The 23904-nt window shown below is 36.4% G+C and overlaps 5 protein-coding genes across 5 annotated transcripts; 2 read left to right on the top strand and 3 right to left on the bottom strand.

Moving 5' to 3' along the window:
- Positions 1–1084: 1084 nt before the first annotated feature.
- On the bottom strand, positions 1085–8601 carry LOC6564195. The gene is made up of 3 exons (XM_032737795.2): positions 8373–8601; positions 2363–2402; positions 1085–1500 (listed from the first exon to the last, which is right to left on the bottom strand). Exons 2-3 carry the CDS (start codon positions 2373–2375, stop codon positions 1229–1231), a joined length of 285 nt encoding a protein of 94 aa, XP_032593686.1. The 5' UTR covers positions 2376–2402; positions 8373–8601; the 3' UTR covers positions 1085–1228.
- A 1221-nt stretch (positions 8602–9822) lies between these two features.
- Positions 9823–12418, top strand: LOC6564196. The gene is made up of 3 exons (XM_032737794.1): positions 9823–9964; positions 10048–10488; positions 10684–12418. The coding sequence occupies exons 1-3, from the start codon at positions 9915–9917 to the stop codon at positions 11129–11131; spliced, it is 939 nt and encodes a 312-aa protein (XP_032593685.1). The 5' UTR covers positions 9823–9914; the 3' UTR covers positions 11132–12418.
- A 183-nt stretch (positions 12419–12601) lies between these two features.
- LOC6564197 (ER membrane protein complex subunit 2) lies at positions 12602–14523 on the bottom strand. Its single transcript, XM_001990744.2, has 4 exons — positions 14345–14523; positions 13795–14203; positions 13579–13735; positions 12602–13524 (listed from the first exon to the last, which is right to left on the bottom strand). Exons 1-4 carry the CDS (start codon positions 14376–14378, stop codon positions 13243–13245), a joined length of 882 nt encoding a protein of 293 aa, XP_001990780.1. The 5' UTR covers positions 14379–14523; the 3' UTR covers positions 12602–13242.
- A 591-nt stretch (positions 14524–15114) lies between these two features.
- Positions 15115–20067, top strand: LOC6564198 (xylulose kinase). The gene is made up of 6 exons (XM_001990745.3): positions 15115–15476; positions 16676–16797; positions 16865–17692; positions 18468–18689; positions 18758–18947; positions 19649–20067. The coding sequence occupies exons 1-6, from the start codon at positions 15414–15416 to the stop codon at positions 19874–19876; spliced, it is 1653 nt and encodes a 550-aa protein (XP_001990781.1). The 5' UTR covers positions 15115–15413; the 3' UTR covers positions 19877–20067.
- Positions 20068–20097: 30 nt separating this feature from the next.
- LOC6563255 (splicing factor 3A subunit 1) lies at positions 20098–23621 on the bottom strand. Its single transcript, XM_001990746.3, has 7 exons — positions 23415–23621; positions 23143–23307; positions 22905–23076; positions 21347–22845; positions 20511–20692; positions 20270–20440; positions 20098–20208 (listed from the first exon to the last, which is right to left on the bottom strand). The coding sequence occupies exons 1-7, from the start codon at positions 23521–23523 to the stop codon at positions 20107–20109; spliced, it is 2400 nt and encodes a 799-aa protein (XP_001990782.1). The 5' UTR covers positions 23524–23621; the 3' UTR covers positions 20098–20106.
- Between the last annotated feature and the right edge of the window lie 283 nt (positions 23622–23904).

Below are 23904 nucleotides of genomic sequence, written 5' to 3'. Positions count from 1 at the left end.
ATTAGATCGTTTGTATTTGGGTTTTGCAATAATTTTTAAATATAAGAAAACATTTTACTTAAATCTGAAATTTACTCTCTTTTTCTGCTGTATTAGATTTTAGCTGCTAACTAATTCAATCTGAAATCTTAACTAATCTGAAATCTTAGCTAATTAATAAAATTAATTTCATTTCAGAGGGTCATTCTCCTTTCCACAGTCATTTTGTATATATATTCTTGACCAACATCACTAGCCAAGTCTATTGCTATGCGAACTGGGCTGTTGTATGAACCACATTTTCCTTTACAAAGATATTTGGACTAAACTCACATGTTACGTGCTTTATTGAATCATTCAAATTATAATTGAATCATTATAGCATTTAGCTTGCAAAGCAACAATCAATCACACTTTTTTCCCCAACAACTTTTCAAGACAATTTTGAATCATCTGTCACAAGCGAACTGGTTTTTTATAACCTGAATCCAGTATCCCGGAAATAATTTTTAACACAAAAACCTTAAGTAAATTGAAATTGACATTTAATTTTTCTTTATACAAATGACAGTCTGTTTGTGTTGGAAAATAAAGGTGTGTTTCGTCAATATGATTAATAAAAATTACGCGATTAAATCTGAAATCTTCTGTGTGGCAAAAATAAAAATTGGGGACAAGATTAATTAGGCTGGACAACAAATCATTAAGATCGGGCTACTATATTATTATTTTATTTTTCTGGTCGGCTCTTTACATTTAGAGTACAATTGAAATGTCGGCAATTTGACTAGGATTTACAAGGGTATAAATAACTGTTCGTTCTTCTTATTGTTTTTTATTTTTATTAATAAGCAAGCAATTACATTAAAATAAACGATTTTTTGTAATCAAATCATTGCCATTAATCATTTGGTGAAGCGTTGAACCTATTCAGTTGAACGGCTCTTTCCCTAAAATAATTCTGCATCTAAATCTACAAAAATAAAAGTAATTTTGTTATTTTAAATATCTTTATTGTTCAGAGATGAAATCATTTCTTTGCAAACAGTCTGTTTTCATCTGCACTTAAGGCCATCGAGTTACGTCTATTAGCATTTATGCATTATTTACATTTACATTTACATATTGTATTATAATTAAACCTACTCATGTCTATATACAGAAACTAAATCTTAATACCTTCAATTGATATACAATTTACATTCGTATACACATACATATATCTATAAATAGAATATATATATCGCTTTCACAGTGAGCCGGCCTTTTCCATGAGGTACCAGGGCAGGAAAACAGACGCAGCAACAACAGCTACGCATGTGGCACAGAGGGCTAATGTCGATGATAGATTTATGACTGACATGTTGTCGGCTTTGTGATCCAGATCCTCATTCGGATGCTTTTCAAACTCCAAAACCTCCACGTCGAACCGGAATCGAACCTTGGCTGATGGTGAGTCCTTACACCACACCAAATGGCCGGATGATTCTCGCCGCTCGAGGTTCCATTTCGCATCGTGAACTGCAAAAATTGAGATAAATAATTATATTACTAAATCAATCAAAATCAATATGATTTCTGTCAAACATTTGTGACATTGATCAGACCAAAATTAAAAAATAATTCAAATTAATTAGTGAAGATGCCCAACCACAAATGCATGAGGCGAAACGTTGAAAGTGAAGTTCTTAATGACAAAAATAGAGGACACTGAATTGAGAACAGGAAAACGTTTATTGTAATCATTACAGAGTAATCAAAAATCTTTATGCAACAACGGTTATGAGAAAATGGGAAGCAGTAAAGGGAGACTTCTTATGTACTTCACCAGGCCCGATCAATCAGTGAATTTTAAATTTGAGTAGCATACTTTGAGGCTCACGAATAATAATACTTATTTAATTTGGTCCACACAAGGGATAATTGGAGGGATTAATTTTATCATACGGATCCCATAGGAATCGATTGAAAAACTTATTTTTAAGTTTAAGACGATCTTTCTTGATTTGTTTGAGTTTAAATATACCAGAAAGTGGTTTTTCTTGAGACATTAATACGGAATAATTATATTATTAACTTATTAACCTGTTAGAAACGTTAGGTATTAGATAAGAATTCAAAAATTGTCATAAATATGTTTAATATTTAATATTTTCTACAGAGGTTACACATCCAGCTGCAGGGATATTGTGGAAGAGAGACACAGAAATTATTTATGTAAATCATGCATTTTAAACGATATTACTATAAACTTTTCCATTCGTCGTACCCATTTTGTTATGATCTAACATAAATTATCTTCAATCTGGCATTTTCAACTCGACTATTGATGCTGCTTACATATGAATATTACAAGATGTATTTATTTTGAAAATATATTTACCTGATCCTGTCATTTTACAACTTTTTGATAAAAGATTAATCTGAAATATAAGTAAAAGCAATCAATTAGAAAAATCAGCTAGAGTGTAAACAAGCAAACAGCTTATAATTATTATTCAGCAAGTGTGCGGTGCATTGACCTTCATTAGAATTGCGCCCATGGAAATTGAAACAGACACCTCGACACATTACACGTTCAATGTGAAGCACGACAATCTAATTGAGATTCTATACAAGTAGGCACTATTAAATTCCAAACTTGATGAGACACTCGAAAATGCCAAGAAGGATAGGCATTGAGACAGCAGGCTAACAGCTAATTAGTATATCAATTTAGTAATATTGACATAAATATTCATAATCAATATTTGATGTCAAACTTTGAATTGTTTGGCTCTTTGCAGCTGCCACAATTTAAATTCACGGGTTGCACAATCCACCTGATTCGGCATTGATTTTTGTTTACATTGATTTTTGTTGCAACATGTGACACGCAACCTTGACGCAAGACAGGTGCCTTAGAATACAGATTGCCTACACTAAGAAAAAATTATAAAACCGCAATAAAATTAAAATCGATCCAACATTTTTAATGCTTTTCTTGTTATTCGAAAAATTATTTCCAAATATAAGGAAATATTTTGTTTTAATTAGAAGGTCTTGTCCTAAGTCAACAATCCCCCAAATATGGTATATATTTTTGATATTTCTCAGAAATGTTTACTATTATAAAGAAATGCATTTCTTAAATGAAGAAATTCAAAAAATAGTAATTATCTCTGTCAACTGATATGTAAGAGTTTAGTACATAGATATATTTGTTCTAAAAATACTGGTTTTAAGATGGCCACAACCTTCAATTTTAGAAATATTCTTTCTGAACAATAAGGTTGGGAATCATTGGCAACAAAAGTATTAATCAAATTTCCTAAATTTAGCGCGATTTTGTTTCTGAGTGCATATACATATCATATATAACAAAATGCATAACATATATATAACAAAATTCATGGGCGTAGCCGGGTTTTCGTAAAGGTTGAGAGACCAATTGTAAATTTTCCATACATTTTCGTCTAAATTAAGTTGCATATACTGTAAGAAAATAATTAAAAAGATTCGTACGGTTATTTTTTCCGATTCTTTCGATTTGTTTTCCCGCGATCAACCTTATGTGTCTATATAATGTTGTGATTTCACGGAAAGACTGTCAGGAATGAATTTAAGGTACTCAAAATATATATTTGTATATATTTGTAGTGTGTAAGTTACTAGTAAATACATATGTATATATGCAGTAGATTTCATTGATTTACGTGACAAGAAAATATTAACAGTGTGAATTGTACATGTTTGTACTATAATTATTAATTATTTGTAGGTTTGAAATACGCTATTCAGCTCATAGCAATGGTGAATTGTATAGTGTAACCGAAAAGATAGTTAAATCGAATAAAGAGCTGGCGTTTCACTATTTGAAATAGGACCGAAATAAAAACAAATTTTGTGTTTGCACTTTATTATTGATTGTTTTTTATGACGGCTTCCAGTCGCCGACAAACTCAAATTCAAAGAACAAAAAGAGTCTAAAGAAAACCTTTAAAGAATATCTATACTAGAGACGACAATAAATTTCGTTCATAAGAAATGCTCAGCGGAGTAAATAGTTACGGAGGCTGCATCAGCGGACTGCTCAACGATGAAAATGACGCAAGGCAAACACTATTCTGACATACATACACAAATACATACACACATATATATACTTATATGTAAATAGGTGCAGCCGCGGAAGAAAAAATAGCAACAAAAAACTATCTGGTAAAGAAAGAGGTTACTCTAGATTTTTTGGTACTTCAAAAAATATGAAGTAGGTCACAAAACTAGCACTGTTATTAGAAAAATATAATAATATTTAGAGATGCGTAATTAAATGAAAAAAAACAAATCAGAAAGTAAATATTACTTAATGAAAAAGATTAGATTTTTATATTTTCAAAAAATATTTTGGTAAGAAATGTCGATATTAAAAAAAGCGTTGTAATTTAAATACGTTAAAAGATCTTATAAATATTTCGGATATTTTTTAATTTAAACTTTTTGTATGTAATAAATGATTTTAAAACATATTTAATGTTAAGAGATGTAAATATTGAGTTATATTAAGTAAATATTAAGTTGTTTGGCATATGTTAGCAATAACTGCATTTATAGAAAAATAGAATCCATATCAAAATGCTTGAACACATCGAAGTTTAATTCTTTTATAAGTTGAATTGGGAATTATTTTCTGTATTTAATGATTGCCTTACATCCTCATAAGAGACTTATTCATCAAACAAAAAAAATTAAAGCAAAACTCATATAAATAGGGTAAGGTCATAATTTAAGCTCAGAACTGATAATAGCGCTATTTTTACTTCCCGCACTGTGTGATTAAATAACACAAGCTCGCACTAGTAACAGATCACAGTGTCACAATAGTTTGCATAAACTGAGTTTACGAGCTGCACATGCTGGACCTAAGACCTAAGAACGATATTTCAAAAAGGAAAAAAGGTTTTTGCAGTATGCCGAAAATGAAATACCCTTGCAGATTGGAGCTCAACTCAACTGAGACAGAGTGCCCAGTAACAACCCTCACATTGGCTAGCTATCTTCGATAACTAGGAATACAAAAATTACTCATACAGAACCGTAAAATCAATTAACGATAATCAGAAATAGCGAAACAAACTGAAATTGCGAATGTGACCGAATCGAATTTTTATCACGTTTGAAGTTGAAAATTACAATTTAATAATATATTACAATAATATTGGAGCCACAAAATCGATTAAGTCTGTCTTTTGTTAACAAAAATACAGATCTTCTCTTGATTTAAAAACCATCAATATCATATTAAGGTATTTAAATTGTGACTTTTATTTATATAGATATTAGGGAAATGGACGAAGTTGTCAATAAAATACTTGTGTCCTGTATCTTTCTTATACGAGAGCTAAGTGCTCTATATATTACTATATTCTGCAACTGCACAGTCTTAAAATCGATACAATTATATAAAATTTATATATAATTTTTTTTAAACTGAGGAATCAAGTAATCGAAAATCTTGACATTACAAAAACTGCATAGCACTGAATATAACTAACTAAATATGTGAAGTTTCACTTTTAAAAAATTCCCAAGCCTAATAAGAATATATCAGAAAAATGATGTTTTAAGTTTTAATGCAGAATTAATCATAAAAAATATCACTCTGAATGAATTGAATAAAGATCGGAGCGGTTTGGGAATGGGAATTATTAAGTATTATAAAAAATGCTTAAACCAGATATTTACTCGAAATGTTCCAGAATAAGTTATTTTCAAGCTGAAATGCAGAAATAAATACTTAAAATACACTGTATAACATTGAATATAATATTATTCGAGAAGCAAATCGGATGTGTCTATACTAAATTGAGTATATATATATATATAATAAGTCCTTGTACATATGTCCGAAAATCTAATATGTTAACCTGTTTGAATGATTAACAACCTTCAGGTTTTTGCGGTTTTTGTTTCTAGTGGGTTTCGTTTAGCACAGCTCTATTCCGGTTTTTTGATTTGCGAACTTTTGTTGTTGTTTGTATCACTTTCAGCACAACTGATTAAGAAACCGCACGAACAACTCTGGCCGGTGAGTTCACACTAATTGCGAATTAGTGTTTTTGCTAACAAATTGCCCACAAGTCCCATAAAAAATCTCTGGACTTTGAGCCAGTTGTGCACCTCTAGTTCTATTTCATATATCTACGTGACTAAATATATAATATAAATATATATCTCTATATATATAGAGATAAAGGTGCTCTAGACCTAAGCTTACTTTATTTATTTATTTAACGTCGATCAGTGTCAGTCAGAAAAATACAAAAAGTATAAAATAAATTTTATTAAATTAATAATAAAATTTAATACACAAATTAAAGTTTACAAGAACTCTGCAAAATATTTTAGAATTTGTTGTATGAGATGGGGAAACCCTGAAAACCCCAAATTGACCAAAAAATAAAAAAATGCGTCATGTCATTTAATATATATTTTGAAATATCTGCACGAAAAGTATTAACAGTAATAAACCAGTAGAAGCACTCGCTTCTATTTTTAGGTTTCTTTTTTCACGACAAAGGCTTCGTCTAGATTAGTAAATTTATTAACCGCATGTAGGTTTGTAGTTATGTCTTTAAGTACATACATTGTTTTATGGAACTAAGGAAATGACCAATTCCTAAAACTAATCTCATACATATTTAAATACGAGGAGACCGAAGAAAACCGCTGCTGCTAACTTTATCAGTATATATTAATTTTAAACTACTTAGGAATTTGTTATACTCTCTGAAGTACAACACAAAAAGGCTCTTTATGTGAGGAAGTTTGATCCAAAGTGGAAAAAAATATAAAATTATTTAATAATTCATTAATACACTTAAACAATGCTCTACTTTGAAGGTATACCCTGTATAAGTGTTAATAACCTATTGTCAATATGGCTTTCAGCTGGGGAAATTTGCTGTAAACAGTATATAGAATTGTCACTAAAATTTCCACTTCAGTCCGAATTTCCTCTTTCAACTACCGTATTTGTATTTCTTGCCTCTGTTAAATAGAGAATCAGAGACTGTAAATTTTTACAAATACTTTTATTACATACTTATATATTATTATATTATTGGTTTGGCTGGGTGTTTTTCCTGGGATTTCCCTATCGTTGCAATAAATGTAGGACCACATTTTAATACTCCCAAAATTATTATACTCTTTATATATGAAATTGAATTCGAAACCATAGAGACGAAAATAAAAAATATAAACTATAAATCGTCCTATATTCCGGATTGATTGCTAAAGCAATCGTATCGATTTACACTTTTGGGCAGTCTTGAAATTTAGTTCGAAACCATAGATACGAAAATAAAACTTCACCCACACAGACATCAAATACATTTTTCCAAAACAAAAAGAAAGTTAGTGGTTGTGACAGTTTCCACCAAACTTTCATTCTAGTTTTTGCTAACGTCTCTAAAAAGATGACACCTGTGAAAAATGCAGCTTCAAATCAATACAAATTATTTTACATATTTGCATAACAAATAACAAATAAATATATGTATATGAATTCACACATACATATGTATTTGTATTTAGTCACATTTCACATTAACTGATAAAAATGACAAAGAACCGTCAGCTTGTTTATTTTTTTGTTGTAATCAATAAATTCGCTCACCACTTCTACCCCCACCACCACCCTCCCCAAATTGATATCATTTGGCAAAAAAAAACCTGAAAAAAAACAAGCGACCAAAGTGAACTCTGGAACTTATACAGTTAATGTAGGAAAGTAGTTCATTCATAATATACATATACATACACAGACACAACACACATACATACACATCTTCATGCAAATTGAAGCATTCTTTGTTCTAGCACTCAAGGCTTTAATTAATATACATATACACAATGTATATATGTATATATATGTACTTTTATATATTATTTATATTTTTACTTGACTGTAATTTTTATATAAAATCGAATTATTTTACAAAAATAATCAAACCAAGTTGAGCACTAAACCAAATTAGAGGTAAACACGCGCCAGTTCCACATCTAATGATAAGCGTGCAAATACCTCTTTAAGTTGATTGATTCATGTATGTATATATGTAAGTTCTCATACATATAAGTACACACACACACACTCACATATACATGACCTACGTGGCTTCTGTTTCACACAATTCATTCACACATACATATGTATTTGTATACACATATGCATATGTACAGTGGCGCGACCATCAACTTATGGTAATAACTGTCAGCGCACAACACGCTAGTAAATATAAAAAAAAGTTTGTTATTGTTATTGCATATGCACAAATACATATTTATGCATGCACACATGTAAACACACATACACACAAAGTGTGGCGTGACGTGTTTTATTTTATTACCGTTTTGATTTGCAGGCCGTGAGCAGCTCACACACTTATTCAACTTTTCAACAGCTGATGCGCACACATACACGCTCTGGCACACGCACACACATATGTAAGTTGTATGTGTGTAATTACGTAGTAATTGAAAAGGAGTCGATTCAAGTCGATCTTGGATTTGCTATGTGCGCCTGCGTAAATACAAACAACTCGCCGCGCCCAACTATCGGGGTCTAAGCATAGACACAGACTGCCGCTTGCATTGTCAAGCTAGAGCAGCGACAGCCCCAACGCTAGCTGCGAGCGAGAGAGTGAGAGAAAGAGAGGGAGCGAGCGAGCGAACAGAAAGAGCGAGAAACTCATACTGGCTGTTTGGAGGCTCGGCTCCATAGTAAAATGCCTTGCATGTTAGGCGCTGCAGAAGCAGCTGCTGCCATGGCAGCGAACAACACTGCTGTATGTATGTAAGCAAATATACACTTATGTTCACAAAAATAGTACTTTATTAGCCAAAAACACTTAACAATACAAACAATTAAAAAAAATACTGCATGAGACTATGGTGCAGGTAAAGTGTTAGGGTTGGTATGCCTCACTATGGCTCGAAAATCGATAACATGTTGATATACCTCGAAGCCTTAATCGATAATATACAAGTAGGTCTCGAAGTTGATAATATATAGTAGACCTATAATTATACGTATAAATCGATAAGTCATTTGCACATTTTTACTACTAATCTATCGATTCCTGCCTGCCTGATTTTATCGTCGAGTATTGTGAAAATTGTAACACTTTTTCTGAAGCATATTTATCATATTTTAATATATATTAACAATATTAATATAAATATTTATTATATATAATAACAAACGGAAATTTTAAATATTTAAAGTTCGTAGCTATCAATTTATGGAAAAGGACAAATACTTTATTTTCATTCTTTCAGATCAAAGCTTACAAATTTTAAGTGTTGCCTCTGCCAAGATACTTTCTTCCCTTTTTTCCAGTGTTGCCTCTGCTAATCCAGCACATACTTATGTAAATAGCCTGAGGCAACAAATTCAGATTTCTGGACTGATCGCTGTTAAGTCCACAAAGAGCTTTGAGCTATGTACAGACATATGTACATACAAATCATATGTTTAAGTACCATCTCAAATATGGTTGGAATTCTGTCCAACTGCGATCGTAAAGTAATAAAGCATGCGGAGATAGAGTATAAACAAAGACAAAACACTGGCTTTTGAGCGATGAGTTCTTCCTATTTGTGTCTTTTGTTGTTGTGTAAATGTTTTTACGATTATTGCGATTGTATACGACATGCATATGTATGTGTGTGAGTGTGAAGTTGGTTGTGTGCGCTTCTTGTCAGAAATGCACACACACACTCACATAATACCTATTTACGAGCACATACACAGAAAATGTTCGCTTTTGTCACTTGCTCTGCGATTGTCTTTCCAGTCTGCTGCAAGCACTCGACCAAAGACCATTGAAGCAAGCTCGCGCCTAATAAATGCATTCAAAGTTCCAGTAAAGAGTGGACGTATTTCCAGTATGTCTGAAGAATCAACATCTGGCCGTTCGCACTCCGAGGATCTATCTAGGTAGCTAATCTCACTCACTCGCTCACTGGAAGAGCCACTCAATTTATAGGTCGTTCTTTTGACTCGCTCGCACTCGTACACAGTAACAATTATCGCTTGGAAGAGGTGCTGAAGACTTGTGCGAACATCCAGTCAATGGAATCGCTCACTGTTAACGACTACAATGATGTTTACATCGCTACACCTGCAGAAGAAGGAGAGAAGATGATCTCGTCCAGTACTCGCTACTCCTTCAGCGGATTCATATCGACGCACAGCAGCTGCGGCAGCGACGACCTCTTAACGGACATTGTTCTCGAGGATGACAATCGCATTTCGCTGGCCTATGAAAATCTTTGCACAATTCCACGGCGATTGGCCGACAAATTTGCTGCGCAGACCAAATTCCTCGATCTGAGCTACAATAAATTCCAGAATCTGCAGTTTCTTGCGTTTTTCGAGGAACTCGATACGCTTATTTTGGATCGCAACAGCAATTTGGATGTGAACACTTTTCCTTACCTGGCCAACCTGAAGATTCTCTGGTAAGTCGACCAATTTTAGATATTTGCTATGCATATGGGTAGATAGATTGATCTATATAGATTTAATGTCAGTTATTAGCTGTCGATTCTGTATATGTATATATTATATATATTCATACATAATAGAATTATATAGTTACATATATTTATAGATATATATAGGCTTTAAATCCGTTTCCGCATCTGTTTCGCCAGGATAAACAATTGCGATATCTGCAACATAACCGACTGGATTCATCGCATTGAGCGGCAATGTCCTTCGCTGGAACAGCTCTCCTGCATGGGCAATCCGGGAATTCAGACAGTCTTCAAGGGTCAAGGCAAATCCACATCCGCCTCCTATTTCCGGGAATATATACTCCAGGTGCTACCCAATCTGAAGTTCCTCGACGGGGTGTCGCGCTATGCGTTCAGCAATGGAGACGTCGACAGTCGGACAGTCTCAAAGCCAGTTGCTAATTCCTCATGCACTTCCATGACTGGACAAGGTCCTGAATCAACCAGCACATCCGATCGACAAATTTGTGACAGACCATTGGCATCACCCACGCTCAGTTTCAGGGAGTTCTTTCGACTGAAGCCGTTGAAAAAAGCCCAAAGCAAAGCTGGATGTCATCATGAGAATGGATCCTCTACAAACTAAAAAGAAAACAATTGTATATATCATGTGTGCTGCAGTTCCAGTAAGATTTTGTTCTCTTTGACTGTTATTTTTAGTCTGTCTTTAACACATATATATTTGTATATATATATTTATATATATATATATGACTATCAGCTCTGTTTGCTTGCCGATGACCAATGGGCAATCTGCATCAGAGCACTGCACTTGATTACCCTACCCTACCACCATCCCTACAAACAGCCGTTTATAATCTATTTGTGTTCATATAGTTGCGTGCAAAATAATAACACCACTCCTACATTATTTCTTACGAATGAAACGATTTTCTCAATTACTGATTTTTATAAACGAAAGTACTGTGTATATATATCTTTTTTCATTTCAAAGGAAAAGTGCCAAAAAGTAGCGAAAAAATAATAGCATCACCTGGGCACTTTATAGAAATCGTATATTTATTTATAAATTCAAAGTTTTAAAATCTTAATTTTTCATTAAATTAACTTTTTAATATTAACTTTAATTAAATTAAATAAGTTTAAAACGGTAAATAAAATTGTGTTTATTTTTCTTTCTCATTTTTTTTAAGAGACTTCCACTTCTAAAAACGTATTCACAAGTTATTTAAACTTACAAATTTAAAAACGAAACATTTGAAAACATTTATTGTGAGAGTGGTGCTATTCATATATTCGTCGCTGTATGTGGAGAATGAGAAATGTATTTGTACAAAACAATGCAAATTGAAATAGATTAAAAGTCATCAGCTTTGTGTATAATAATGCATATCATCTTTCTGCTCATTCGACCAACAAACAAATTTATATGCTAATATAAATAGCAAAATAGGTGTGAAGACTATAACTTGAGAATCTTCCAATCAAAAATGATGAAAGTAAGATAATTCGTTAGACTACCAAAATACAAGAATTTCGGTTAAATTAACTAAAAAAGCTGTCTTAATGAAACAAGGCAAAGTTTTCTCCCATCTTCACATTTGCTGTTCTAACCAAATGAATTTGACTGGATTTCCTGCTAACTAATTTCGTTGACTCAAAATTATCAGATTTAGCCAATAACACCATACAATTATGGGTTGCTAATGATGATATCTTAAATAAACCGGTTTCTCATACCTTATAACACTTGTAAAGAAGTTCTGAAATCGTCCAATTGTTATGGCTCTACAATTTTAAATTTTGATTTGATATTAGAGATGTTACACACAAGTCAGTCCTGTAATATTATTTGAAAGCTCAGTTAAGCCTTCATTATAATGAACAATACAAACAAATAAATGAATAAATTAAAGTTTTCTTAATTTTATGTACATATTTCACTGTCCAGCTCAATTTGGAGTAAGAGTCCAAAGTGCTTTTTATTTTGTAAGCCATAGACTTGTGATTTTTATTAAACAACAATGTCGCCATATTTACAAGTAAATATGTTGTGTTTTGGACATATTTAATTTATATTTTGAAAATTCGCAAGTTATCGTCTTCCCACCTAATTTATGGACCAGGTGAGTATGTTTATTTAAACCACATATTAAAGAATCAAAAATTATGACAATGGATAACTAAACTAGAATCGATACTGATCTCATTTTTTAAATTGAACTTTCAACTTGATATTGGGTTGGCATTTTTAATTTGTAGTCTTCGAGAATAATGCAAACTAAAGTTTAATTATTAATGCCTGGGACATAAAATATGTCCATGTGGAATTTCTTCAATTAATTATTATATTATTATGGGCAGGCATTTTCCAATTTTAGTCTCTAAAGTTTATTTACTAATGCTTGCGACATCCGAATACATAAATGTTGACTTATTTCAATTATTTATTAACTGTAGGATGGTTAAGAGTACATTATGGGTAATCATTTTCCAATTTTAGTCTTGCTGAATAATGTTTTGCCAGAATTTGTTTTTTTTTTTTTTATCGAACTGAAGAGTTTGATTCACTCTATTTATTGAAATAATACATAAATATGTATTTTAGATGTATATGATGTTAGTGTTAGGGCATTAAAAAGAATAGTCCAATAGTTGAAGCATGTTTGGAATAGTTTACTACGCTTTGACGGGCATTGCACCAATGATAACCTTATCAACAGCAACAGCCACGGGTCAATTTGACTTGATCTCGAGGCTGCCAAAGGCCGAATCCAAGGATGCGATCCACTTGTCATTGTTTTTAATCGTTGAACGCCTTGCCGTGTGAATCGAAGCCTGCTCCAGTGCCCATTGTGCTAGTTTCTGAGAATCCTTTCGCTTGAAGCTGACCGCTTTACAATTGGCTAAAAAGCTGCAGCACAAAAACAAACCGTAAAGTGCCCGCAAATTGTGCGGATTCAGCTTAATCGCTTGGGAGTAATAAGTGCGAGCTATTTCAATATTCTCAACGCCACCCTGAAAGTAAATTAATTAATTGAAATAGTTGAGAGCTGTCAGAGATCCACTCACCAAAGTGTAACGAATGTCGGCAAGGCGCTGATGGATTAGATGGCTGTGTGGATTGTGGAGCAGGACTTCCTCCATACAGAAGGCAGCCTTGCCGTACTCACCCTCGCTCAAGTACAGGTTGCATAGCTCCTGCCATGCCTCCTGATCCGACATGAATCTGCGAATAGGAATTTTAATGCAATACAACCATAGATAAGTTAAAGTTAAGTCTGCTACTTTTTCAGATAGGCATTGAGCTCCTTGATGGCATCCAGGCGCAGTCCGCGCGCCTTCATTATGGCAATTTTCCTTTTGCGTGGCGCCGCATTTGTCTCGTCCTTCTCGATGATGGCATCCAGTACCTCGTTGGCGGCATCATATTGTTCAAGTGCCTCGAGGCGCATCGCTTTGAACTTCATCACGCGCAGACTGCCGGGAAACTCGGCGCTCAGTTGCTTCGTGCACTTTGTGGCAATGTCGAAGCGAGCGGTGTCCAATGCGGCAACGATGACTTGCTCCAATATTAAATGCCGCTCGTTGCCCGTTTTGTGGACTTTGTCCTCGAGCACCGCCACCCATAACTGAACGACTTCCTCGCTGTGGCGACCACTCTCCTCGCGCCATTTTCTAAACTGCTCGCGCACATCTGCAAATATTACATTTTTTTTTATTAATCTTAATAAGCACACTTCCACTCTAAGCAGCAATTGGGTCACGGATTATTAAATCAATTCAGCGGACAGCTAAAAGCACCTTTGTAGTTTGCTTGCATATTTTAAGTATTTACCTGACCAACTCATTTCTTCGTAGTTTAACGACATTTTAATATAAGGTACTTTAATTTATTAATTGCAAAATTTTATACGGTTCAACAAATATCGATAGAATGCATTAAAATTGTCAAAAAATGATTCTCATATTCATTCCGATATTTCGTTATCGATATCTTTAATCGAAATTTGTTTTTCTCTGTTTCAGTTCCCGGTGGAAAAATTGAGTTTGTATATTGACTACAATTTTTAATTTTGCATCAAGAGTCGGTTCGATGGAATTTTTAAATAAGATGTGATGGGCATTCGATCGATAATTAGCTAAGATTAATTAGACACTTATTTAAGAACTTTCTGTACTAAAATAAATTTTCGCTTTTATACTTTTATGATAACGAATTTATATAATTGGTCTGGCAATGCCCAACTCATTCGTTGGCAGATCGGAAAACGGTCAGACTTTTGTTGTGCGGCCTTTTTAAAAATAAATTTTTTTAATGTATGTATGTACAAAAATAAATATATATAATTAATAAGCACAAAGTGTTTCCTATTGTTCGTTTCACTGGAGCACTGATAACCATTTTCTAGGCGCACATTATTAATGTGTCACCTGTAATAGCGTCAAACCTGTCACAGTTGTAACTGTGAGGTAAAATTCACAATATAGACTATCGCGTATTAGGAGATATGATATATATCTATATCGATATATGCGTATCGATGATGCAATGTGCGCAATGTGTTTTCTCTAGTCAAAACAGTTTACGACGACGGATCCCAACACTACCAAAACTCGACACATTTATAAATTCGTTCAATGTGAAACACAAACTTGCCGCACAATCCAATTTACTTTCTCGAAGGAAAGGATTAACGCTGATATCATTTTGTGGAAATCTTTACGTCATCGACCAAACAATCCCTTCAGTAAAGGTTACGTTCGGAGTTGTCTCGTTCCAAGTCATAAATGGTGTTTTTTGTTGTCCGAGTTTCTCAAAGTTGCGAACTAAAAAAAGTCAGTGGGCGTTAAAAAGCGACGACACAAACTATTTTTAAAACCGAAAGGAGAAATTCTTAAGCACAATGCCTCAACAGCAACAGGAAACACAACAAACATTTTTGGGCTTCGATTTGAGCACACAGAAGGTAAGAAGGCTTATGCACATAATAATATTAGTAATTATAATCATAATTTAAATTTTCTATGTGACCTTGCCGCTGAGACAAGGGTTGCGAAATGTTATTGTGCAAAGTCAAATACCAGCTAAAAGTATAAAATATTCTAATCAGTGAATAATTAACTTGATTGGCATATGTGCATAATACATACATAGGTTTATGTGTTTATGTAGGTATGTCTTTATATGTGTCTAATGAATACTTCCCAGCAGCGAAACTAACCCATTACGAATTTCATTCGTAATCTATACTTTTATGGGCGATGTAACATCGAATTCATAACATAAACGGAATACTTTACGACGCTATATACGCTATATATATATTGACATTGCATTACAAATGTGACGTTCATATTTTATTTATTATATATTCAAAATATAGAAAGTTTACTATGTACACAATTTTCTTTGATATGTGTAACAATTTCATAGCTTTTAGCTATAATATATTATGAAATTTTATTTTGGATCTAATTTAATGTATTTTTTTTTCGACTGACATTAAATAAACAAATAGGAATACCCTGAGGCGGCTCAGTAATTTAAAAAATAGCAAAACTAATAAGAGATCAATACAAGTAATAAATATTTAATAAGACTGTCTTAAATGCTGAAGCTTTCGCGAGATAAGCTTGTGCTTGACTTAAAAGCTCCAGCATTCAACTCTGCATTGGAGCATTATAAGGTAATGCATTACATTGCATCACTAAGCAGACAACATGCATGGGAAATCAGATTTCGCCTACGATTTGTTTGCATACAGAATGCATTCGGTAAAGAAGGGCACTATGCAGATTTAGTGAGATGATAGGTCATTTACTAGTTCGCTGCTGGGTATATTAAACAAACATTAAGGCTAATAATCTAGCACAAAGCAGCCAATTTACATTTTGCATTTTGTCTTGATGAGCCACTTTAAAGTACTTTTAAGCTAAAGCAATAATGATTATTAATTATTCTGAATATTATAATTAATTATAATTATTATTAATTATTTGTATGAATTATTATTACTCATCTCTTGATGAACGCCTTCAAAGTACTTTTAAGCTAAAGCAATTCATATTATTAACTACTGTTAATATTATTATTATTATGAATTATTGATATTTGTTTTATTATTATTAATTTCTGTTATTATAATGCACTTGTGTATTCTTTCAGCTCAAGGCAATTCTTTTGAGCCCCGATCTGAATGTTGTTGCCTCCGCAGAGGTAAAATTCGACAGCGACTTGCCCGAGTTTCGAACAACAGGTGGCGCCAGTGCAGGCCCAAATAAATTCGAGTAAGTCCAATTAGAGCTCTAATTCGAATTTGATATCTAAACCCATTAAATCGACTCAATTCGCCAGGTTCTTTGTGCAGCCAGTGATGTGGGTGAAAGCAATGGATATCGTCTTGGATCGTTTGGTGATGCAGGAAGCAGATCTGAGCACAGTCGCCGCCATCAGCGGCTCTGCCCAACAGCATGGTTCGTTGTACTGGTCAAAGCATGGCATTTCAGCGCTGCATTCCCTCGATCCAGATAAGTTTCTGCATGCGCAAATCGACGATTCGGCGTTTGTGGTCAACCGAACGCCCATTTGGATGGATGCCTCGACTCACAAGCAGTGCTTTGAAATGGAAACGGCCATTGGGGGACAGACCGAAATGGTTCAGATGACGGGCTCCAAGTGCTATGCTCGCTTTACGGGTCCACAAATACGCAAAATTTACCAGCAGCGCACACACGCCTACGAAGATGCGCAGCGTATCTCGTTGGTCAGCAGTTTTCTGGCCTCGCTCTTCCTTGGCGATGTGGCTGCCATTGACTATGCCGATGGCTCTGGCATGAACCTGTTGGACATTCGCAACAAGACGTGGTCAAAAGCCTGCCTCAATGCCTGCGCACCCGATTTGGACGAACGCCTGGGCGCCCCAGTCGATGGTTTCGCTGTGCTGGGCAATGTCTGCGATTACTTTGTGCAACGCTTTTGCTTTCCGCCCACCTGCAAAGTCGTTGCGTGCACCGGCGACAATCCCTCGGCCCTGGCTGGCATGCTGGTAGCCAACAACTGGCTGAGTGTCTCCCTCGGCACGAGTGACACGCTCATGATGAGCCTGGAGGAACCGCCCAAGCTCGAGGAGGGCCATGTGCTCTGTCATCCAACCGAAACTCATAAATACATGGGTCTCTTGTGGTATGCATACAACATTTTAGCATTTTAATTTATTATTTTAACTGCCACCCACCTCCCACAATATCGACCAAGAGGCGCGCCAATAAATGACATAAGCGAAAGTTTTAACAGAACAAAAAGGCGAGGCAGTGCAACTAGGGGATCTAGGTAGCTATCACTGGAGCATAAGATTTGTTTTTGTTTGTATTACAAGTTTTTTTAAGAGACGTAGAAAATTCCCTGTACTCCTAATCGGAACTCGGAAGAATCAATTTCCCCATTTATTAGTTTATTTAAATAGATTACACTAAACATGTCTTTTACGATCCGAAAAGAAGGAAAACTTATTAATAATAGTATTCTACGATAAGAAGGTAAGCTATTGTTAGTAATTTCAGTTAAAACCACGCATGGCAAATAACAGAAATTCTTTTTTCTACTAATAGAGTATTTTATCCTGATGAGCCTTGCAGTTGGGAGACCATATGCGAAAGAGTTGCTTGCCATGCAACAAATAATTATTCAAAAAGCACATTTGACCTTAAAAACTGTCTAAATCAGTTTGTATCGTTTGGCCAGAAAATAAGTTGGTAGGCGCCAGCCAAAGTTTTACATCATTAGCACCCGAGAGTGAGTTATAACAGATGAAGGGTTATTTATGAATAAAGTGAATAAGATGGCGCCAATGCAAACTTAAGCAGACTTTGAGAAAGTGACTCAAAAACAATTAACTCTCTGTGTTCTAAGACTTAAACATTAATGTATTAAATACTTATACTCTCTGGTTTTTATTTAGTTTCAGAAATGGTTCGCTGGTGCGCGAAGCGATCAACAAATTGGAGGCTAACGGCAGCTGGGAGACATTCAATGAGTTGCTCGATTCGACGCCACGTGGCAATTTCGGGAACATGGCTCTGCACTTTAGGGAAATGGAAATTATACCCAAGGCGAAAGGAACGCTTCGCTGGAACAAGGAGATGCAGCCGAGCTCGCCTGATGCTGCCAAGGGTGTACTAAAGTAAGTGCAACGTAAAAAACAAGAGCTGTACACAGATTAAAGAACGCATTTCTTGTGTTTTTTGTCAGGTTTAGCTCACCTCAAATCGAAATACGTGCCTTGATCGAGGGACAAATGCTGCATCATCGTGCCATAGCGGAGGACATGGGCTTCCACTTTGGCAGCGAAACGAAAATACTTGCCACTGGTGGTGCCTCAGTTAACCAATCCATACTGCAAATAATTGCTGATGTCTTCAATGCCCCCGTCTACAAACAGGTAACTAAATTATAGTTAATCCTGATCAATGGATTAGCACCTATCGATTTTATTAGCGTGCTAATCCAGGCCCAGGCAAAGTAGAGTAACCCACTAGGTAGGCAGTAGTAAGCCCCTATAATGATTTCTGCAAGAGCTGTAAGGAACACACGAAGAGATTTGGCACCCTGGGAAACCTCTTTCTAATTGTTATATCTATCTATCTATAATCAAGGTTGGACTCATTTTTAATTCAGTCTGCTTCTAGAGTCAAGGAACTGAGTAGAATACAAATCACAACGGTCTAAATCTGGGCAATGTTTATCGATTATACAGTCGTATCTAACCCCAACTATCCATTTTATTATCCAGCCGGTGGATTCAGTGATGGAACTGTTACAACTTTAAGATTGTTTCTTGATAGCCAAAAAAGGTTTTCATACAACCGTTGATAATATAAAATGTAGGCGACGATGTAACCCTTTTCCTGTCGTTTACTAACTCTTTTGCTCTTTTTCAAACTACAAACTGATTTAGACAAATCTTAATTGTATTAAATACAAATTAATGCTTTTTTTATAGGCGATTGTCTTTTTTGAATAATTATTTTTTGCATGGCAATCCACTTGATCGAATTGATAATTATGTTTTTATTATATATGGACTCTGTCATTGCTACATCAACTCATCATTCACGATTCAATATTTATGTTTATTTGCAGAATGAGAGCGAGGCGGCGCTGCTGGGTGCCGCATATCGAGCTGCCTATGCCTACTATGTCCACGAGAATGGGCAGACGGAATCGGTTAAAAGTTATCGCGACTATATCCTTAGCCAGAAGCCAAACCAACTGAATATTGCCTGTGAGCCGAATAAGGATAGTGAAACAATCTATGCGCCAATGCTGCAACGATACCGGGACATGGCATACGTCCTCGAGAGCCAATAACAATCTCACAAGGAGCACTCTGCGTTCCACAGCTGAGACTTCTTGAACTAGCACCTTGTGACTTTTAGGCAGCACATTCCATACTCTAATTACATAAGACTCAAGTGCAATTAACAAAATTATACTGTGATTAACTAATTTTTTATATATTGATTGCAAAAGCATTCACAAAAAATAAACTTTTACATGTGTAAAACATAGATTTTCGAATGGAGAAGCTGGGTGAGAGTCTACTTCTTGCGACCGCCACGCTCCTTAACTTGTAAGTGCACCGTCGTCCCACTTAGCAGGTTGTAGAAGGCCATCGTGTTATTATCCTTGAAGAACATGCCCTGCAAAAAGACCAACTATTGAAGTACTTTGTTTTTTTTTTTTTAAATTATCGCTGCTTACCTCGTAGAATATTTTCTGTTTGGCCGGCGGCATGCCCGTGTCGTCCTGCAACTTGGCCTTGAGGTTGGCAATGGGATCGGTTAGCGCTAGGGTGACGGCAATCATCTGGCCATTAAGCTTCCACTCTGACTTGTCCGTGCTCGGCACCTGCACCTGTATAGTCACAGGACTCTGAAATGGGTAAAAACAGAGTGAGTTGATTTTCTATGAACATAAGTCAAAAATTAAACTTGTAATTTACCTTGTGATTAGCAATGAACTCCGCCTCGGGGACCAGATTATCCTCGGAACGTATCTTCTTCGTGGGCGGCTCATCCTCTATGGGTATCAATTCCACGGGCGGCGCAGGTGAAATCTGCGGTGGTCCTCCACTGCCAGATTGCATGGCCATATAGCCGCCGGAGCCAGCGCCAAAAGGTGTTGCTAAAAATAAATTGACACAATTTTAATAGGGATTCAAATGCTGATAACGATGCTGAACTCCTACGGATACACCCTAGGGAGGAAATGGCAGACGAATATACATTTGAGCAAAATTTTGTAGTTCATATGAGTAGAAAGAGCGAATGGCCGTCATTAGATGAAGTCATTCAACGAGACCATAAAACATAAAATGGTACACCGATGGATCATCCAACAGGGCACAGGCCTTGGGCGCACATTTCAAGCTGAGCTATGTGAAATATGCAAAATGCATAGACTTTAATTTGAATCGTGACTATCGGAACACGGATAGCAGCAGTAAATGCACTTAGAAGGACGAAGATTGAGTAAGAAATTCTTGATAACACTCGAAACACACAATAGGCTTGCCCTTAGATGGATTCCGGGTCATCGAATAGAAAATGTATCTTAGGCGGCTCTAATCAAAAGGTCAGATGAGGTTGGTTTGATCAGCAGAGAGAAATAATCCTCAAATAATCCTTATATCCTAGGGAAAAATGTTTTAAGCTCGAAAAACATTCCGCAAAAGATTCTGGCATTCGAGCGGGAATTAGGATTGCAGCCAGAAGAGTGTAGGCTCAAAAGAAGGGGGCACAATAGATCTGCATGGGATAATAATTCCCAATAACTTACGCATCATGGGTGGTCTTTGCATCATCATAACGGGATTGGCGGATTGTGGCATGTTGTGTTGCGACTGCTGCTGTTGTTGCTGCTGATGGTGTTGATGGTGCGACGGCGGCTGTTGTTGCTGCTGTTGGTGATGATGATGCTGAGCGTGATGGTGACCGACACCACCACCACCACCCCCACCTTGATGGTGCTGTGCCTGGTTATGCTGGCTATGCTGGTTCTTCGACGAGGATGGCTGCGGCGGCGCTGAGAGCGTCGCTTTGTTGCCCACCGGCTTGGGTCCGATTTTCTCCTTTTCTTCATCGTGGAGCAGACCTTTGACCTTGTGAATCTGGTGTATTTGATCCTCGAGCGTGATATTGGCACGGGCTGCTCGTGTGGCTGCCTCCACACTGGACGTGTGCCCGTCCCAGGTAACGCGATCATCTTTCTTCGTCTCCTCCTCGCCCAGTTTCTTGCCAATGACAGTCTCCTCATCGCCCACGCCAAAGATGTCGGTACGTCGCTCCGCCAGCTGCTTCAGACTGGCCTCAATGGCCGTGCCAGCTGCGAATACATTGTCCTGGTTGATCTTCTCCACTGTATGCTTGTCGCGCTGCTCGACCCAACGTGGATCCAGCAGACCAATGCGCATGTGCTCCGATACCTTGGAGGCTGGGATCTTCTCGCCCGTAATTGGCGAGATAAGATATTCATCTGTTGTGACTGGAGCCGGCTTTGGTTGGGCAGCCTTCGGATCGTATTTCTTAACAACAACCTTGTCGTGTGTGGGCGGCAGCATGGGCGCAACAGCTGGTTGCATTTTCAGCGTTGGCGTATCCTCATCACTGGACGCCTCGTCCATGTCCTGCACCTGCGTGTTGTCGCGCTTAGCATTCGAAGGGGGCTGGCCATAGGCCGTGGCGTTCTTCATTTGAATGCCCACGCGATTCTCCATTTGGGAGAGCTTAACGCCATCGTCAATGTGACTGACGATTTGCACATCATCCTCTTCATCGGACTCGATCTGCATTTCAATGTCGCCCTCCTCCTCCATTAACCGCTCCTCCATCAGCACTCGGGCACCGACTTCATCCGGGTTTGTGGGTGGTGGAAAATTGCCGCTCTCAAATGGCTGATAATCCACAGTTTCCACAACGACAAAATCATGCCAGTCAATTTGCGCATAGGCAACACGTTCACGTTCGATCTTTTCCTCCTCCCGGCGACGCTGAGCCTCCTGGTGTCGTTGCCAATTGGCACGATACTTGACCTGCTCGAGTACTTGAACCATGCTGGCGCGTCCGGGCGCACTTTCCACACGCAACTTGCCCAGCAGATCCTTGGGTGGAATTAGTACTTTAGTGTACTGCTCCAGTAGCTTGGTGAAATACTGAAACAGCGAATGTTGCGGCCGCAGGAAATCAAATTGAAAGTTTCGCTGTTCTCGGCTCATGAGATTGGTCAGGAACTGGCGTCCATTACGGGCGACAAACTGAGCCGTTAGCTTCACAATGTCCCTGAAAAGAAAGAAGAATTAGAAGTATATATATATATAAGGCTGCCCTATTTAACATACAAATCCAGTGCCGAAATCGAAGGTGGGTCGGCAATAAATTCAAACTCCGCTGGCGGCTCCTTCGGGACAAACTGTTGTTCCACAACTTGCTTCAACAGCTCCTGTTGCCGTTGCTGGGCAGCACTCGTCACCGAGAGCTGTTTAATGGCAGTCACTGCGTTATTGCTTGTATCTAGTGTGGTAAATATAATATACTTGTTACAATATACGTATATCAGAGTAGCAAATAAATACTTGCCGTTGCCTTCGCGAAACTCGTTAACCTTGTGCCGGTAATAGGCGTGGTACGGATCACCTCCATTTAAGAAATTAAACTTTGGATTGCCCAGCTCGTTTTGCCGGATGCGTGCCTCAAACTCCGGCCCGTTGCGCGCCACGAAACTGGCTGTCTTGTCAACAATATCTAATTAGTTAAATTGCTTTAATTGAGTGTACAGAAAACCTTTAGATAATAATAAAATAATATATATATGCATAAATGTGTTCGTTTTTTGTTTTGTAAAAGGATGCTTCTGACTTCCGGCGGAGGATAAATGATGCCCACAATGGGCCCGGACATTGGCCTCGATTGCTCATTGCTGAACTGCTCGTTGGAGGCATCCGCTTCGATTAAAGGCATCGTTAAGAATTGCTTCGGGTTAATTGATTTATTTAAACGATTTTAAACGATTTTTATGAAATTCGCCTGTACATCAACAAGAAAAGTCGGCAAAATCTAAAAAGGTGTGACCGTTTCTGAAAAAGTTGAAAACGACAAATACTAACTTTCAAAGCAATATTCCTAAACAAACTTAAAATCTCTATTTTAATAAATACAAATACATCAATACAAGTACAAAAATACTTGAATTCACAGTTTATATAATTCATACTCTGGTGTATATACATTACACAAAACCATTACGAAAGCACATTATTTTAGTAAATGGTCACTCTAATAATAAAACGAATATTTCGGAATTTGGTATTATTTTGACAATTTTTCAGATTATTTTTCGGA

This window comes from Drosophila grimshawi, unplaced genomic scaffold, assembly GCF_018153295.1.
Source record: "Drosophila grimshawi isolate 15287-2541.00 unplaced genomic scaffold, ASM1815329v1 contig_311, whole genome shotgun sequence".
NCBI lineage: Eukaryota > Metazoa > Arthropoda > Insecta > Diptera > Drosophilidae > Drosophila > Drosophila grimshawi.
The sequence above is the reverse complement of the archived record's forward strand: the minus strand, read 5'-3'. Positions and strand labels throughout refer to the sequence as shown.